The following is an 18,542-nucleotide window of genomic DNA, read 5'->3' as shown; positions in this document are numbered from 1 at the left end:
TTCTTGCATCAAATATTTTCAATTTTTTATGCTTTCATCGTTATGCGCAACGTCTCTGATGTCTTCCTATCGATTACGTATTTCATTTCTGATATTCATCGCTCGCCTCTATAACTATTTTCTGATTTTTCTAAATCTAGACTATAATTATAATACCACCGTTGTTGATTGGTGTAAGGTTAGATTCATTTTGTTGTTTTCAATTTAGTTCGTCCAGGTTCTTAATTCTTAATTAGGTGTCTGCCAGCAAACCCACGCCCTTGCTTAGCTCCATCCACTGTGTTGTTCACACACCTTAATGAACTGCTGCTCATTTTTGTTGTTGGACCCACAAATCCAACCTTCTCTTTCCGCGAACCGTAATATCCATTACTCAAACCTTAGGACTTCATATCCATAATTTAAACTAGTATGTAAACATTCGTTTCAATCACTTTCAAACTAGTTTTATATCTTTCACTACAAAAATTTCAATAGCTCGTCAAACAACTTTTAACATCATTTATAATCTTGGACCCATATATGCCAAATGTTTCCATCATATTAGTTATTTGGGGACGATATCTTTTAATTAATATTATATACGCGTCGTTGCAATGAATTGCCTTATTTTCTCTTGCCAAAAACAAGTTGTGCTTCAAGTTTTAACTCTATAGCTGCTGTGTGGACTTGTTATGGGTAAGTGGTGGGGTTCTTTTTCTTTAAGATGACATAAATTATATATAAACCTTAAACCCAACGGACAATAAAATACATATATATATATATATATATATATATCAACCTTTTCCTACTCGTTACAATTTTTCTATATTTAAAGACCATATAATCCAATTTATTAACTCTTTCCTAGTGTGGAAATGTCATTTCATCTCACGGTGTCGTTAACTACCAACTTAATAAGCTTCGTTTATTTTAGTATATAAAAATTGAAACTATAAGATGAATATTTGTGAATGATGTTAAATTATGTTAAACCGTTTTACTAAATTAAAAGTTTTGAGTAGAATGAAAGTATTGGGTGTGTTAGGAAATTGTAAGTTGTTAAAAAGAAATGGAAAGAATTAATACATAATTAAATTGTTACCCAACTGAATTAAATGGTTGGATGAAGATGAAAATAGCAATAAATAAATAAATAAATAAATAAATAAAAGCTGGATGGTAATGTCAAACACTAGGGAAAAGAGACGGTGGAAGCGTAAAAGGAAGGAAAGGGCGAAGAAGTGGCCTTGCAAAGACCGCCACTGTCGGCGTAGGTGAGGCATCAAACGTCTTTAAACGACGCCACATCTCTTTCAGTTCGAGTGTGTGTGGGCGTGTGAGCGCAGTCTCAGGCTCAGGCCCAGCAAACAAGCCCCAGCCTTAATCCAACCCCTCATCGACTTCCGACCTTAAAACGCTCTCTTCCCTCCTCATTTTTTCTAAACCCCCCATTTTCGCAATCCCATCCCATCCCTTTCTTCCCATTTCCCTTTCTTCTCTCCCTCCTCTTCTCTTACCACTCCCTGCTTCCACCTCTCTGCTTCCTTCACAATGGGAAGATTTGGGGCGGTGGTATTCATCGCCTTACTTGTTTTCCTCTGCGGATCTGTTCAGGTGAGATCTGATGGATCGGATCATCGCTATAAAGATGGAGATCCTGTTCCTCTCTATGCTAACAAAGTTGGCCCATTTCATAATCCGAGGTAATGCCACCTTCTTCTACTCATTTCCCTTACGCTCCTCTTCTTCATTCTTTTACAAGATCTACCATTTCATCACTGTTTTCTCCTCCGCTACTATTTGATTCATAATTTTGTAGCCGCTAGCTTTCATTAGATTGAATTACTTGTTGATTTGATGATTTCAACCCAGATCTGAGCTAATTTATGCAGTCAATGCATTGACCGGAAATGTTACTTCTGATCTGCTAAATCGTCGACCTAACTTACTGCATTTTTTTTTTTCTGTTTAATGTTCGTCTACCGTTAAATACATGGGGAATATTCAAGACACTCGAGATACCGTCTTCAAGATATTCTGTTTATTCCTAAACAAAGTAACAGCCTCCCTGTTTTTGTATTGTGGCGTGCTTTCTTGCTAGAATATTTGAATTTCCATCTTTCATGCTAACGGGTTAACTTCATTTCTTTTTTTTTTTTTTCTTTTTTTTTGTCGATTCATTTTGGTTCATTGAAATAAGATTCAAGATTTACTCGAGACTCTAACTTATGAAAAGTATAGGATGCAGCTTCATAGGCGTTAGAAGATGTTGTAATTCGCTACCCGACACTTCATCTGACATAATGCATTTTCTTTTTTGGTGACAGTGAAACTTACCGCTACTTCGATCTCCCATTCTGCGTACCAGGTGTGTGTCGCTTGTGCTAATTCCCCCAAGCTTCCAGAAGGATATTTGTTAGTTGGAATTTGGATAACCAATTATATGAATTTAAATTGCAGATGACGTGAAGGAGAAAAAGGAGGCTCTTGGTGAAGTATTAAATGGAGATCGTTTAGTTAGTGCCCCATACAAACTTGACTTCTTGCAGGAGAAGGATGCCACTTCTGTTTGCCAGAAAAAGCTTTCAAAGGAAGACGTTGCTAAATTCCGTGCTGCAGTAGACAAGGACTACTACTTTCAAATGTACTATGATGATTTGCCAATTTGGGGTTTCATAGGAAAGGTTGACAAGGAAGGAAAAGAACCGAGTGATTTCAAATACTACCTATACAAGCATATCCATTTTGATATATTTTATAACAAGGATCGTGTTGTTGAAATAAATGTCAGAACGGACCCCAATGCTCTTGTTGATCTCACAGAGGATAAGGAAGTTGATGTCGAATTTCTATACACTGTAAAATGGAAGGAGACAACCACCCCATTTGAGAATAGGATGGATAAGTACTCCCAATCGTCGTCACTGCCTCATCATTTGGAAATTCATTGGTTCTCAATTATAAACTCATGTGTAACTGTCCTGCTCCTTACTGGATTTCTTGCCACCATTCTTATGCGAGTGCTTAAAAATGACTTTGTCAAGTAAGAAGATTTAATGTTCTTTTTTCCATTGTTTGTTCTGCCTGTCATTTCAATTTCGTGCCTTATTCTACGGGAGCCAGTGTCTTTGTATGTTACCCTTCTGTGTCTATGATATAGATATGCCCATGATGAGGAATCAGCTGAGGACCAGGAAGAGACTGGATGGAAATACATACATGGTGATGTATTTAGGTACCCGAAACACAAGTCTCTTTTTGCAGCCTGTCTTGGTTCTGGTACCCAACTGTTTACACTGTAAGTAATAGTCCTGTCAACCATCACAGCTACTATTTAGGAACCTCTGGTTCCCCCATCCCCAACATTTTTGTGTTGACACTTTGTACATAAATTCTACAGTACAGTGTTCATTTTCATACTTGCGCTTGTTGGAGTGTTTTATCCATACAACCGAGGGGCATTATTCACTGCACTAGTTGTAATTTATGCTCTCACATCTGGGATTGCTGGCTATATCGCAACTTCCTTTTACTGCCAGCTCGAGGGAACAAACTGGGTACTTTCTCTTTGAATTATTTTCTTTCAATTACTTCAGTATTTTGGGCTAACAAGGTCTTTGATTTCTAAATGATAGGTTAGGAATCTACTGTTGACGGGATGCCTTTTCTGTGGGCCTCTTTTTCTGACATTTTGCTTTCTAAATACCGTTGCAATTGCCTATACAGCAACTGCTGCCCTTCCTTTTGGTACTATTGTTGTAATAGTTCTCATATGGACTCTTGTAACATCGCCTTTGCTGGTGTTGGGTGGAATTGCTGGAAAAAACAGCAAGGCTGAATTTCAAGCTCCAGTGCGTACCACTAAATATCCTAGAGAGATTCCACCTCTGCCTTGGTACCGTGGGACAATTCCACAGATGGCAATGGCTGGATTCCTTCCTTTCAGTGCCATATACATTGAGTTATACTACATATTTGCCAGTGTGTGGGGCCACAGGATTTACACCATATACAGCATCTTGTTTCTTGTCTTCATTATTCTCCTGATAGTTACGGCATTCATTACTGTGGCATTAACATACTTCCAACTTGCTGCCGAGGATCATGAATGGTGGTGGAGGTATGCAACTACTGCCCCTTTGTAGCTAGCTAATGATTAGTTACATTCTTTAGTAATTTTGAAACTTTTGTCATGTGTGCGTCCTTTTCATCCTTTTTCAAGCTTATAAATTATAATCCTAATTATTTGTAGAATAATTCAAGTGGATATTATTTTTGTTCATTTTTTTGCTCCAATTTTCTGATGATAATAGAGGCAGGATGAAGCCTGTTTCATTAATTATGACATGATTTCTTGTTGAACATGGCATTTATGAGAAATAATTTTGTTTACAAGGTAAAAATTCTGAAAAGTTAATGATAGTCATTCAGGATGATTGTCGTTCCAAGAAAAAAAAAAAAAAAAAAAAAAAAAAAACATGTTTTCTTTCCCTACGGCCGATTGTCTATGTGCTGCCAACCACCTCCGCCAACGCTGCCGATCAGGTTTGGCCATTTGGGTTTTTATATGGGTGTCTGTGACGCACTGCGTTTCCAAAATTTAAAAAAAATAATAATACAAGGGGGGACGCAATTTTGCGTGTCGGACATGTGTCCGAACACTGATTCTTCTCCTATATTAGCGTCTCCGTGCTTTATAGTTGCTTATCATCACCCTTTTTCCCCTGTCTTGAACATTACTCTTCTGGTAGCTTTGATTACTTTGAAAAAAAGTTGGTTGCCTAAGCATGCAAGAAAGGTGTTTGTATGAATACTGAAAGCTGTCAGATTTCTCATAGTAGTCGTTAATGTGACAGACCTAAGTGTTTTGTTTGTGCAACTGTTACTTTATGATTCGTTGTTTGGAATGCATTTTGCTTAGACCATGACACAGACGTCAGATTTAACATCTATCCATGAATACTAATATATTTAGATTGCATTTACGTGCTGGTATTTTCAATATTGGATGAGGTGGCAGTTTATGTAGGTATTTGAATCTTTGATATACCATAGAACTATTGATGTAGACCTTTCGAGCACTGTGACTTGGAATATAAAGCCATGATTAATTTGTTCCTTTGACTTCATTCGTTTGCAGATCTTTTCTTTGCGGTGGGTCAACTGGCTTATTTATCTATGCGTATTGTTTGTACTACTACTATGCTCGCTCTGATATGTCTGGGTTTATGCAAACATCGTTTTTCTTTGGCTACATGGCCTGTGTCTGCTATGGCTTCTTCCTGATGCTTGGAGCTATTGGTTTTCGAGCAGCTTTGCTTTTTGTTCGCCACATATATCGATCCATCAAGTGCGAGTAGTCCTGGTACCACCCATCACTTAATGCTGAGAAGACAGAGTCATGTTTCTTTTAACTTTTCATGTTCATAGGTTTCTATGTAGAAAAGTTACCTGCAGCAGTCCTTTTTTTTTGTCTTCTTGGTGACATGACAGCAATTTGTTTAGATATTATGCTCTAAGAGCTGAGCAGTATGGTGACAGGATGGATGATGGTGCTAGACACGAACTTGGGGACGGAGTTTGTACCAGTATAATAGTTGCAACGCTTTTGTTTTAATCTGAAGTTTGTCCAATACATTATTGTTCTTCCTCTCAAGTGTCAAACGCTCTTTTATGATGAAATACTCGTCCAGAAATTGAATTCATTTTTGGTGGGTCAGTTCCTCAATTTTTTATTTAAACCCGAAGTAGTTTCAGTTGAACAAACTCAGAACAGTTTCAAATGACATAGAACTATAAAACGCCAGTATGATTAGTCCCTTATTCTGTTGGTCCTCGCTGGTGGCTTCAAAGCAACCTTCAACGATGTGTTTGGATATAGGTTCCCTGCCCTGCCCGCATCTCATCTACAATAATAATAACAAGAAATTTGTGTAATGGCCTGTGGGTACTCTCACACTATTCGTGCAATGCAGGTATGTGTTGTTCGTTGCAGTTATATGTTAGGCCCAAACAATTTTGCAACTGGAATTCTCCTTCCGGAATGGGCTCCCACAATTCTATTACGCAGACCAGGTTGGTGACTTGAAGTTTTGGGCTTACGAATGAACCAAACAAATGTACTGGAAAACTGGGGATCCAAAATAAAAAAAAAAAAAAAAAAAAAAAAAANTAATCGAAGTTAGTATTAAATTATATATATAATTGGGATGAAGTGAGGTTTGACTTTTAGGGGTTTAATTAATAATTAATAATTAATAATTAATTTGGGTGGAAAAAAAGATGTATTTTTTGGATTTAAAAGATGAGATGAGTTTCCCTCCCCCACTCACATGGTCTGTTTCTTGAGTCATCGCTACTCATCTCTCTCTCAACTTTACAACATAAAAAAGAAGGAAAGAAAGAAGGAAAGAAAGAAAGAGAGAAAGAAAGAAGAGATGCCTAACCGTAACCTCCATGGGCCCCCAGCTGCAACCCCAAGTTGATGATTACCCTTTGTTGCCCCCAACTTTCTTTATTTCTTTCTTTCTTTCTTTCATCTAAACCCTAAATATATGCTTATTAATCCTTCCCTCACCCAGAGCCTACTGCATGCCATGCTTTTGCTTACCACAGACCCACTTCCGCTGCCACGGCCACTCACTGCTTCAGCTTTTTTTTTTTTTTTTTTTTTTTTTTTTCCTTTTCCTTTCTTTTCTCTGCACACCGCTTTTTGTTTCTTTTTACTTTACTTGGAATGGAATGCCTTTGGGGTGTCACTCGGTTGCATGGAAGATGTATGTTATCGCCACTCTTCTAAAATGTTAATTTAATTATAGCATTCATATATTTGCAAAGGGGTGTACGTGTTTTTGTGTTGCATGTGAGATGACACTGGAAGTGAAAGATGGAGACTAAAAGGTCATCTTCCAAGAAAAGGCTACACATTTACAACCAAAAAGATAAAAAGAGAGAAACCCACATCCACACACACATGCCCGCTTCTTTAATTTTTTTTGTAATCATCCTTCGACAAGAAGTAGAAGCCCAAACCCGACATCCCACACCCTTCCCTCTTCAATCCTGTCCTTAATACACAAATCATCCACCAATATGTATTTGTCTCTTCCAAAATTCCCATTTTAATTGACGTTTTTCAATATATATATAGATAATAATAACACAGGGTTGGGGGTAGGCTCTTCTTCTCCTATGCATCTGCTTCTCTGCATGCCCATTGCCCATCTCCATTGCTCTAATTAATTATACAAACTTACTTTTTCCACCTTCATCTATCAACCACTAACTTCCATTTCAATTTTTGATATGTACCAACCTTCCCCTTCTTGTATTATTAGTATTATTATTCATTCATTCTATATGGCCCCAATCACACAACACAACTTATATGTCAACTTCTTATTTTTCTTTTTATTCCTGTCTCTCATGATTTGATGTTTCCATATATAGCTACCTCATTTCTTCTTTAATTCCAAATATATTCTCTCTGAATACCACTTACTGTTTCTATTTCTTATTTCTCAATAATTCTCTCAATTATTTTTGTTTATTTTTTACATACACATCCCCTTTTTGAAAAACAAAAGTGTAGTTTATATAATAAAATAATAAAATAAATAAATAAATAAAATAAATAAATAAATAAATGGAGGATGTTAGTCGGTCGTCTTATCTGCTTTTAGGGGTTTTATCTTGTTTTGAGCTAAAAGAATATCGATCAGAAGGAAAACAAAAAGTGGAGTTTGTGAAAAGAGCAGAGCAGGCTTGTGACTCAAGTTTGGTTATAGATTCTCCACTCAACCAGTGGCTTAATGCAACCAACCAACCATTTTCATTTTTTTTTAATTTCTTGCTTTTCTTTTGTTCCCATAATGCAAACCAATTTATATACATCATTATGAAATGCTTTTCTTCCTTAATTCACATCTTATTCGCCCATCCTCATATTACTACAAACAATCTTGTGTTGCTTCTTTCCTCTCATCATATCTTCTCATATAAAAATAAGTATTCATCCGTTGGGACCCCGATGGCCCATTGGATAGCGGCTCTGGGTTTTTGTCCTATGGTTAAGCTGATGAAGATATATATATATATATATATATATATAATCAAGTGTAGATTAATGGATAAGAATGTGGGAGTTGAAGCATAGATTGATAAAAAAGAAAAAAGAAAAAAAAAGAAGAGAAAGTAATAGAAACAGTGTAATGATTATGATTGGAGAATGAGTTTAGTTAAGAAAGGAAGTGGATTGAAAGGTGGAAAAAGAAATGGGAACAAATGTAAGAGATTATGAGTGTAGTCCCAAAGGAAAGAGGACATGAAAAAGCAAGCACCCACGTACCATTGTCCCCTCCCCTCCACCACCTCCTTAGATTCATTCATTCATTCACTCCTCAACCAAAATTATGCTTCTAAGCCTCCTTTTCATTCACTAATAATTTAGCCACTTTTATGATCCCCCTGAAGTTAATACTTGGCTACGTATGTTCAAATAAGCAGAAGCAATGAGTTAGAAGAGAAAAAGAAAATAGAAAGAAGATAAAAGAGTGGTTGGAATAATATAGTAAAAGATAGCAAACATATAAAAGTGAACAAAACATATAATGAGAGTAGACGAAAGTAGACAAAGAGAAGGCAATGAGAGAGGAGGGAAAAAGACATGGAGGTAATTAGGGGATGAGGGAGAGAAGGTTCGGCCCAACCCACTAAGGAAGTGAGGAAGCCCATGATGGTGACAACTCACGGCCCACCACTCGTCCCCACAGGATATTAAAACAAAATGATTATTGATCAGAACAGAACAGAACAGAACAGAACAGAACAGAACAATCATCTTACTCATGCTAATTGTGTTGTTAATGAATATGCATCTTTCATATGTGATTAGATGTAAGTGGTTTTGTTTAATGATGAGCGTCTGGGGGGAGGGAATTATGATTTGATTCACGACCATGTCCTCCTTGGAACCTGACTTTACTTTACAACATCTTCAGTGTGAGCTTTTATAAAAGCTGTTCCTCTCTTTCCACACATTTTAATTAGTCCCTCCCATTCACCCGCCCACCCTTTTCTTCTTCCGCTTTTTAATTCTAACGGGTGCGGGAGAAGGGCAGCAGAGTAGGCGTATTGTATTGTTTAGGAGTTTGGGAGTGATCGTAATGAAGTTTGTGTTGTTTTTGTTTTTGTTTTTGTTTTTGTTTGTTTGTTTGTGGGGGTGTGTTTGCCGCTGAAGATGAGGATTATTAGAAGAAAACAAGGAGAGGGAAGGTGGTAGCCCCATCCTCCTTCCCCTTCCCCTTCGACAAAACATATTATAAAACAACCCTCACATCTCATATCTATCTATTCCTTCCTTCCTATTTACACACAACTGAAGAGATATCATTTGGGTCTTCAAAACTTTGGCATGATAGCCAATACACCCGCCTCGGCCTCCCTCTCTCTTCCTTCTTCGGAGCCTTACTCGTGCTTAGAAAATGGAAGCAGCAACAGCAACAAGAGGAAAAGAAGGCCTGCGGGCACCCCAGGTAACCCAATTTCTGATTTTAAGATTTTAGGTTTAAGGAAGTAAAGTTTGTGAGTGAGTAGATGGATGGTAATGTGTGTGTGTGTGTGTGTGCGCGCGCGCAGATCCTGATGCAGAGGTGGTGTCTCTCTCCCCCAAAACACTTCTAGAATCGGACCGGTACGTGTGCGAGATCTGCAACCAGGGGTTCCAGAGGGACCAGAACCTACAGATGCACAGACGGCGGCATAAGGTGCCTTGGAAGCTGTTGAAGAGGGAGACTCCTGTTGTGCGGAAAAGGGTTTTCGTTTGCCCGGAGCCCAGCTGTCTGCACCACGACCCTTGCCACGCCCTCGGCGATCTGGTTGGCATCAAGAAGCACTTCCGAAGAAAGCACAGCAACCACAAGCAGTGGGTTTGTGAAAAGTGCTCCAAGGCCTACGCCGTTCAGTCTGATTACAAGGCCCATCTCAAAACCTGTGGCACCCGTGGCCACTCTTGCGATTGCGGCCGCGTTTTCTCTAGGTACTCATCATCTTTTCTTCTGCACCCTTTCTCCCTTGTTTCTCGCAAATCCAATCTTTTTCATCCCCTTTTAAACATTATTTAATTCTATGTCAACGTTTCCCAGATTTCCTCCTCACACCAAATACTATCAATTCAATTCATGTTTAGCATTAGAAGTGATGAACCATGTGTTTAGTTAAATACTGGGTTTTAGGCGGCATAAATAAATATATACACGTAGTTGGATTAATTAATTGAGGTGATAGGGTGGAGAGCTTTATAGAGCACCAAGATGCTTGCAATATGGGGCATCTCCGCCAAGAATCCCAAACCCTCCACCCCGCGTGTTTGTCCCGAACGGCTTCCAGTCCAAGCCCACCCAGCGACGCTAACTTCACGGCGCCACCCACTGCCATCTTCTTAGCCCCCACCGACGACTCCATCATCAACAACAACAACAACAACAATAATAATAGCCATCACAATCTAGACCTCAAACTCTCAACTTCTACATCAAATGAAGGTTCTTCCACGCAACTACAGCTTTCGATCGGGTCGTGTGATTTTGGGGACAAGAAGAAAAGGGTGCAGTTGTTGGATGATGAGAAAGGTGGGGGCCGGGGGCCGGGGGGTGTTAGAGAAGAAGCGCGGGAAGAGCTAAGAGAGGCAATGGCGGAGAAGGCGTACGCGGAGGAGGCAAGGCAACAGGCGAAGCGGCAGATAGAAATGGCAGAGGAAGAATTCGTGAACGCAAAGAGGATGAGGCAACAGGCACAGGCGGAGTTAGATAAGGCTACAGCTCTTAAACAAGCGGCAATAAAACAGATAAACTCAACCCTTCTTGAGATCACTTGTCAAGCATGCCAGAAGCAATTTCAAGCCAAGCCCACAACAACAACTACTACTACTGCACCCGCTGACCATGACACTTCCGTAGCATTCAGTTACGTATCCTCAGTCATTACAACCGAAGGTGAAGTAGAGAAAGATCAAGCAACCCTTATACCTAATTAACCCTTCCCTTCCCTACCCATCTCATATATTATTATATTATAGTATATGGATCATTTTTTTTTTCATGGTCTCCTTGATAAATAATCTTCCTTTATTTTTATTGTTTATGTTTGTAGTGAATAAATATGCAGAAAGAGTGCTGTGATTGTAGGTCGAGGGATGGAGTGTTGTACCCTTGGGCAGTTGATGCTTTGTAATTTTTTTCCCCCACCGATAGTTTGCTAATTAATTATTGCAGACTTCAATATAGAATGGGTAAGCATTTTTTGTTTGCTTTGTATTAATTTTTTTTATAAAAGAAAAAAGAAAAAAGAAAAAAGAAGTACAAAATTGATCTCATAATAGGTGATTTTGGATTTAGTGTTTGGAGTATATTGCAGGTGCAGAGGGCATTGGGTGTTGGTCATGTCACTGCGTTGAAGGGATACGACTCTCTTTCTTGGGCATTTAAGAACGGCACAGACCAATATTTATAACTGAATATCATTACATTGCATCAGTAAAAGTAAGGAGGAGAGAGAAAGAGATAGGAAAGTGTGTGTGTGTGTGTGTTTTTCTCTCTTCTCTAGGAGGACAGAGTGAGAGATAAATGTACAGACGCCCTATTTTTCAGTGCCACTCTGGTAAAGGGGAGTTGATGGCATAATCAGCCTGCACTCCTCCCTCTCAACTCAACTACCAGACACCATTTCTCTCTCCAAACCCACATATGAATCAGCGCTCCCTTCTTCTTATACTTTGGTTGAAATGAATAAAGAGTAACAGTGTTAACAAAGGCCCTCTGAACCTTTATCAACTTTGACAAAAGTTCTCTAACCCAGACCACCTTTTTGCATGCATTATTCACTGAAACCCCCGTGACCTTTTCATCCATCTTCTTGTTTCCAGGCAGGCACACTTCAAATAATTACATTTCCTTCCAAAATATTACCTTTATATATATTGGGTCAAAACTTTGGTCAACCCTGGGTCCTACTGGCCACGTAGGGTTACTCATTTCATATATTATTCCCTTCAATGTTGCACCTGCACCTAGGGTTACCCATCTTTTCTTTTCTTTTCCCCACCAACTAATTACCCACATGAATTCAGAAAATGTTGAAAGCTGCGCCACCAAGCCCTCAGAGTACCATATTAGCCATGGATTCAACCAACCGCTTTTCCATCCATTAATAATTATATTCTATTCAACTGCTGCTCTTCACAACTTAGTTATACTAAAAAAATTTATTGCTTCCGCACCTTCTTCTAATTCATGCATATTATAAAGATATACAATAATAATAATAATCATACGAATAGGAATGAGAATAATATAATCCATTCAATATACTTCTTGGTTCTAACTCTTTCATTTTAATCAATTCTGCATGTGCAGTGGAACCCTAAATAATTGATCGTATTGGTATAATATTATTTATTTAAAACATAAGCGTACCCCAATTTTAGATTTTGACCAACTCACAAGAAAAAATTAACCTCTCTAAATTTGGTCTCCAAATTTTTAGATATACATCTCTGTTTGTGTACTTAGAAATAAGATGGATTAGAATCAATGAGAGAAGATTTGTTCAAATTTGAAAATAAATAAATAAAAATTGTATATGCATAGGAAGGAAATTGCATGATTTTAATTTTGGGTGTTTCTTGGAAATTAAGCTTTAAACCAAATTCTCATGGACAATTTTGAAAGTAAACCTAATTAGTTTTTAATTTTAGAACCCCTTTCTTTGACTCTTATGATAGAAAAAAAAAATAATAATAATAATAAAAAAGAGACCACTACAAATATGTTGTTTCGCAGTTGCTTTATAAAATCCTGGATTCAAAAATCTGATTGAGACACTTCTATGTTTTTCTTTTAATACACTCAACGGTGCAAAATTATTAACTAAAATGATACAATCGAATAATTTCTCCAAACCAAGAGTTAGATTTAGGTCCATGCAAGCTTTATCTCTGGTTCCAAATCTGGAGTATCATGGAGATAGAGGAGGGGGAAAAAAAGAAGAAAAGAAAAAACGAGAGGAGGAAGGGGTCGGAGAGGAATGAGAAGAAAAGAAACGATATAAACACGTCCATCTACACCAGGGGAAGACTATTAAGTTTTAAGCCTGGGGTTGTTGTATCCACACCACTTATAATTATATAAGTAGATAACAATAATGCCCTTTGGAGAAGGGACTCCACAAAAGTTCAAATCCATTCCACATGTTCAAGTACATGATTTATGATAATCTCTCCCCACATGAATTTGCTTTTCGGCATTATGCAAAAGTTAGATTATTTTTTAAAATTCAATAACAAGTTTTAAGAAATGCATGTCATAAGTATCAAAATATGGTTAAAAACTAAAGAAATAATAACGGTCAAGTGTGCAGGCTCTTGTCCCTGACAGCCATAGCCGCAGCTTTGTACCATGCTGCAGCGCCCATTGCACCTGGATCTGGAACTGCTGCGAGGAGTTCTCCAAATACATAGGACGAACGGCCAGCCTACACAAGCCATCCCAAAACGGTATGCATGGAAGAAAAGATCCACAATTGTGTACGTAATACATCACCACATAATATCCCTCATTTCAATCAAATACCCTTCTCACAAAGATATATCTATCCCCATTTTATCGATGTTCACATAGAAGAATTTCTTTAAACCCGATCATTAATATTGGGAGTATGGATGGAAAGAACCTTGTAAGTTATGGGTACTACGTTCGTCTGTCATGCAAAAAAATAATGAACACTTTTAATAACCATTTAATTTTTTATATTTGATTTTCAAATATCAAACTTGCAAACACTGCTTCTTTTTCGGGTTTTCTTTGTTTTATAATTCACTTTTAAGGAATGTTTCCAAAATTTGATGGCTTGTGTAGGCTGTCGATCGGAGAAAAAGGTGTCAAAATAATCAATCCTACATAGTTCAGCGTGGCAGTTAGCAACAAATTGTTTCAACCGGTCTAGTAGGGTTAACCTTAGATGCAAACATCTATTCATACCAAATTTCCTTCTTTCATGTTAGAGGAGATACTAAAGCTCAAGAACTATTATCATCTGAAGCATTTAACTTCATAAACATTGTGTTTCGCCAACCAAGATGAGATATATCTTCCGATCAGAGTTAGGGGCAAAGAACCGAAGGATGTAACAAAAGAGTACGTGGGTAACGGACAATGGGTTATATGAAACAACTGAAGACATAGGATAAGTACAAATGCGTTTACTTTTACGAAGGACAATTGGAAGCTCATCACTTGAGTAACAGGTGGACGAGGAAGGATTGATGCTGAAGGAGATGAATTTGGGAAGGATTTTGGATTGATCAATTACTTCACTACCAATTTAATTCTTGATTTGAATGTAGCCACTTTGTGTCAGTATCTTGTGGATCATCAATGATATGATCGTCCATATCAATGTTGCGTAGATAAGATTGAATAGTACAACTTCAAGCATAGTAACGCTGTTTTTGAGGGGAACTCTTTCGATATTGTCGGAAGGATACTTGTGGGAAGTAATTAGATTTAGTTAACTACTATTATTTAGGAAATTTAAATTATTTATCTATTTAGATTTAGTCTTTTCCTATAAAAACGAAATGTAATTCTCTAAAGAAATCAAATTAATTTAGACATCTCATACATTAGGGATACATAAAAATATGTTAGTCAAAGTCAACCCCGACAATATGACCCCTTGACTAATCAAAAAAAAAAAAAAAAAACGAAGNAAAAAACCAAAGACAAAAAAACCTGACTAGTCACCAAATATCCTCACACCCAATTGGGTTTTGGCGAATCCAAGTATACAGACTGGTCAAGAACACAAAATAAACCGAGCACTCGTCAGTGCATAGTGTTACGATCCTACTTGTCCAAGGCGTGTTGCTCATGACCGCACGCCCATATCATGCCAAATCCTTTTTTGTCCGTGCATAGTGCTATGATCATGTTTGTCCAAAGTGTGTTGCCCGTGGCAGCATGTCTATGTCATGCCAAACTCTTTTATCTTGATTCCAGGTTGTATTACTTCATTATTATAATTTTGGTAAGTGTGCCATCTCGGCAAAATCATTTCTCCTTCTCAAAATATATTAGGGGACCAAGTAGTCATTAAACCTCCCCAACCAAGTGTTGTAAACTCTCTTGCCCACATATTTTCAATGCAATTGCCGACCATGTTTTTTTTCAAATTGTTTTCCACTCATTTTCTCGATCACGTTTTATAAAACATTCTCTCAAAAAGTGAACCGAGACTTATGACTACGTCGAGATTGTCTGCAAAACCCGTTTTTCATATAACTGACTTGTTCGTTAGGATAGAACACGTGCCAAACAATCGCCATTTTGTTATAAAAAAAGTGCGATTGTGACACCTAACGACATAAGCATATGGGACATCTAGTAGCATGTGTGTCTCACACGTGACAATTTCTAACAAATGAAGATGGCGATCCCAATCTCCTAACGGCGTCACTCTTCCATGGGTGGATGGTGATAACAAATAGGCACTCTAATTTGATGATCTAAACTTCAAACCTTAGCCTCACTAGAAGAAAGGAAACCCTAATTACCAACAGAGAAATCTAAAGCCTAGAGGTGGCTTTGACACCATGTCACTCAGTATTAAAAGAATGCTCTTCATATTTCATATAAGAGAATCAAATATATAGATAACAAGAAAATTCTAAACTATAAAAATGTACAATTACAAAAAAAAAAAAAAAAAAAAAAAAAAAAAAAAAAAAAAANCATATATTATAAGCACATTTGGGTGAATTATCCGTTTCTCTTGCAGTTTTTCTCATAAGCAATGGTGTAAACTTTTTAGTATCATGTAAGCCAAACTTGCCGAGGAATGTGTCAATATTGTGAGTACTTCGTTCTCCATTAGGTTTCAAACCTAGCTTTGAGTCTTAGAAATTATTGACAATATTTCATGTTTTTTTTATTGGGATCGTTTCGTTATGAGAGAGTCTACACAAAAGTGGATACCGCAGGGCTAGCTGATATTTTCAATCCAAGGGTTTGTTTTCAGTGATGTGCTTCCTCCATCACCCACCTTATGAAAAATTCGGTTGGTGATAAAGTTTTAGTTTTTTTTTTAATGTACTACCATTGCCCCTTTGTAGGGTAGAAGATGGATGAGGTTGATTTGTACATGAGAGAAGAATATTTAGCCTTTAAAAATTTTCTCTAGAAGAAATTTTCTTTGCGACGAAATCTTCATATCTATTTTGTGAGAGGAAAGTTTGGTTCTTATCCTTTATTAAAAATAGACCAAGTCCTCCCTCTATGGGGAGGTTTATGATATTCCATCGAAAAAGGTGAAAAATCATATGTCTACAAATAGCTTCTGAGTAATTTTTCGCTATCGCTATCGTTGACCGAGGTGCATTTGGATCAACAGAATATACTTCTTGGTCGGAGATCTTTTCCCTTCTCTTTTGCAATTCCGCCCGATTCTTTACAATCATACAAATTTTCTTTATTGTCTATATCCGTAGCCACTTTTTGAATAGAGGCATGTAGTAAGTAGGGAGGTTGGATAGTATGCTTGTATTAGGGTGAGCCTTCTACCTTTGGAAGTATAACATGGTCTTCCACATGATGACCATGTTGACAATTTCCTTTCTATTTTTAAATAATAGTCTTTCCTAAGGAAAAGAATTTGTGGTTTTCTTAAGGGTAATCCTAGGTACATATTTGATCATTCACTCTTTCTACAACCGTATTGTAGGTAAATCTTTAGAATGTTTTTACCGTCTTGATCATGTTTGTCTGTAGAAGAGGCATCAAATCAATCAGAGAAGAGGATTGTATCACTAAAAAAAAATTGAAGGTAGTTGATTTTTAAGCCTTTGTTACCTACCTGAAAGCTCTTTATTTAGCCTTCTTATTTCGCCATTGTGAGTAGGCAACTAAGGCAATCTATCTATTATAATAGACAATGGGATAGTGGATCCTCTGGTCGAAGACCCCGTGTGGCATAAATCTTTCTTTTAATCTTTCATTTCATTGTTTGCCCAATGCGGTCATCCATTTTCTCAGAGAACAAACAAATGTATGCGTCGTTTAGGTTGTCATTAATAACTCCATTCTGGAAAGAAAAAAACTCTAAAAACACTCCCACGATAGTCTCTCATAATGTTCCAACATTTTTTAAAAGTTTATGAGGTAATCGAGTTTTGTTGGAGCCTATCCCCCCCTATGGAAAGTACAATGGGATAGCGGTCATATATAGTTCTTTTCAGTCTTTGGACATCGACGTTACTAAATTTTCCAAGTACTTTCTGTAGCCAGAAATATGTCGTTGAGTATAAAGGTAGGTGTAGGTGGAAATTTGTTGTTTGATTAGATATAGAGCTCATTAACTGAAGGGAAGGTCAATGAGTTCAGCCTCCCTTATTAAATTATTTATCTGTCTCATGCCTTGGACAACTTTTCCTCTGGATGTTTCATGTTCTCACAGGGAGATATTGAAGTCGTTAGCCAAAAGTCAATGGTCTTTCTTGATATCTAGAAGGGTCACAGATCCTTGTTATCCAAAAACTATAATTGTCGGCCTATGTAATGTGTGTGGTTAGGGTGTATAGAACTTTAGTGACTTTGGTAATGTGTGTGGTTAGGGTGTATAGAACTTTAGTGACTTTGGAGATAATCAGAGTTAGGAAATTAATATATCATTATTTTTCAGTTTAAAGAAAAACGAAAAAAAAAAAAAAAAGCAATCATGACGTCTTCTAGCCCATTGCTATAATGCTTTGCACCTATTGTGCAACTCTACACCATTGTTAAAGGTGGCTTATCATGAGTTCTCCGGTGCAAAAAGAAAACAGGTAATTGAATTTTTTGTCCCTTCATACTTGCATGGCTCGTGGTGAGCTTGAACTGCCCAACCTCCCCTTCGCAAATTGCAAATGGTAGGGTATCTTAGCAGAACAAAACTAAAAGAGGTTCGAACAACCCAACAATAGAGCAAGTATCAGGCTCTCAGTTTGGTAGGATTAAGGACAAGGATCGATTATACGCGATCACCAGTTGGAACCCTCAACGTCCAAGATGATTCCCTTAGAATAATATAAAGATAACCAGATAATTAAAAGCAGTGAGATGATACCAGAGCCTGCATGTTCTTTGTTGCTTCAGCCCCAGCCGATGCTGCTTCAGATGATTGAATAAAAGCGGTGGTTGGATTTTCACCAGCATCTAACCTCTGTATATCCAAGTAGAGATGTATGGTAAATCATACGACAAGATTACGAGGATTGTGTCATTTTTTCTTTACCTTCAAAAGAACTTTTTATGCTGGATTCAGCCATTTAGGCATCAACTAATGTGTGACAAACAGCAGCAGCCACACAAATTTAGAGAAACATATTATTATTTTTACCTTCCTAAGAACTTCAGACGCTGGAATGAGGGCATCAAGTAATGTTCGATAACCAGCAGTAGCCCCACCATACTTGCTAATTGCAGCAATGGAAGCTTCTAATGCCTCAGCCCCTGATAAAAAAAAAAGAA

At 37.5% G+C, this 18,542-nt stretch overlaps 3 protein-coding genes across 6 annotated transcripts in view; 2 read left to right on the top strand and 1 right to left on the bottom strand.

Annotated features, from left to right (window-relative positions):
- Positions 1-1,265: 1,265 nt before the first annotated feature.
- LOC111783277 (transmembrane 9 superfamily member 3-like) lies at positions 1,266-5,690 on the top strand. The gene is made up of 7 exons (XM_023664195.1): positions 1,266-1,688; positions 2,313-2,353; positions 2,446-3,028; positions 3,146-3,283; positions 3,386-3,542; positions 3,621-4,105; positions 5,126-5,690. Exons 1-7 carry the CDS (start codon positions 1,537-1,539, stop codon positions 5,343-5,345), a joined length of 1,776 nt encoding a protein of 591 aa, XP_023519963.1. The 5' UTR covers positions 1,266-1,536; the 3' UTR covers positions 5,346-5,690.
- Positions 5,691-8,869: 3,179 nt separating this feature from the next.
- Positions 8,870-11,753, top strand: LOC111782455 (protein indeterminate-domain 16-like). 3 transcript variants are annotated; one of them, XM_023663205.1, is made up of 5 exons: positions 8,870-9,518; positions 9,622-10,021; positions 10,270-10,976; positions 11,134-11,272; positions 11,398-11,753. In XM_023663205.1, the coding sequence occupies exons 1-4, from the start codon at positions 9,398-9,400 to the stop codon at positions 11,160-11,162; spliced, it is 1,257 nt and encodes a 418-aa protein (XP_023518973.1). In that variant the 5' UTR covers positions 8,870-9,397; the 3' UTR covers positions 11,163-11,272; positions 11,398-11,753. The 3 variants fall into 3 exon arrangements, with proteins under 3 accessions (XP_023518973.1, XP_023518971.1, XP_023518972.1); XM_023663203.1 differs by having other exon boundaries at positions 8,873-9,518; positions 10,270-11,272; XM_023663204.1 differs by lacking the exon at positions 11,398-11,753 and having other exon boundaries at positions 8,873-9,518; positions 10,270-11,297.
- A 1,365-nt stretch (positions 11,754-13,118) lies between these two features.
- LOC111782820 (putative 3,4-dihydroxy-2-butanone kinase) overlaps positions 13,119-18,542 on the bottom strand; it is a 28,591-nt gene continuing 23,167 nt past the window's right edge. For both annotated transcript variants that reach the window (XM_023663630.1, XM_023663631.1), the window contains 3 exons: positions 18,412-18,524; positions 18,139-18,234; positions 13,119-13,512 (listed from right to left, as the gene is read on the bottom strand). In XM_023663630.1, the coding sequence (XP_023519398.1) occupies positions 13,387-13,512; positions 18,139-18,234; positions 18,412-18,524 (335 nt within the window). In that variant the 3' untranslated portion in view covers positions 13,119-13,386. The remainder of the gene's footprint in view (positions 13,513-18,138; positions 18,235-18,411; positions 18,525-18,542) is intronic.

This window comes from Cucurbita pepo, chromosome LG20, assembly GCF_002806865.2.
Source record: "Cucurbita pepo subsp. pepo cultivar mu-cu-16 chromosome LG20, ASM280686v2, whole genome shotgun sequence".
NCBI lineage: Eukaryota > Viridiplantae > Streptophyta > Magnoliopsida > Cucurbitales > Cucurbitaceae > Cucurbita > Cucurbita pepo.
Note: the sequence above shows the minus strand (reverse complement) of the source record. Positions and strands in the feature narration are given on the sequence as shown.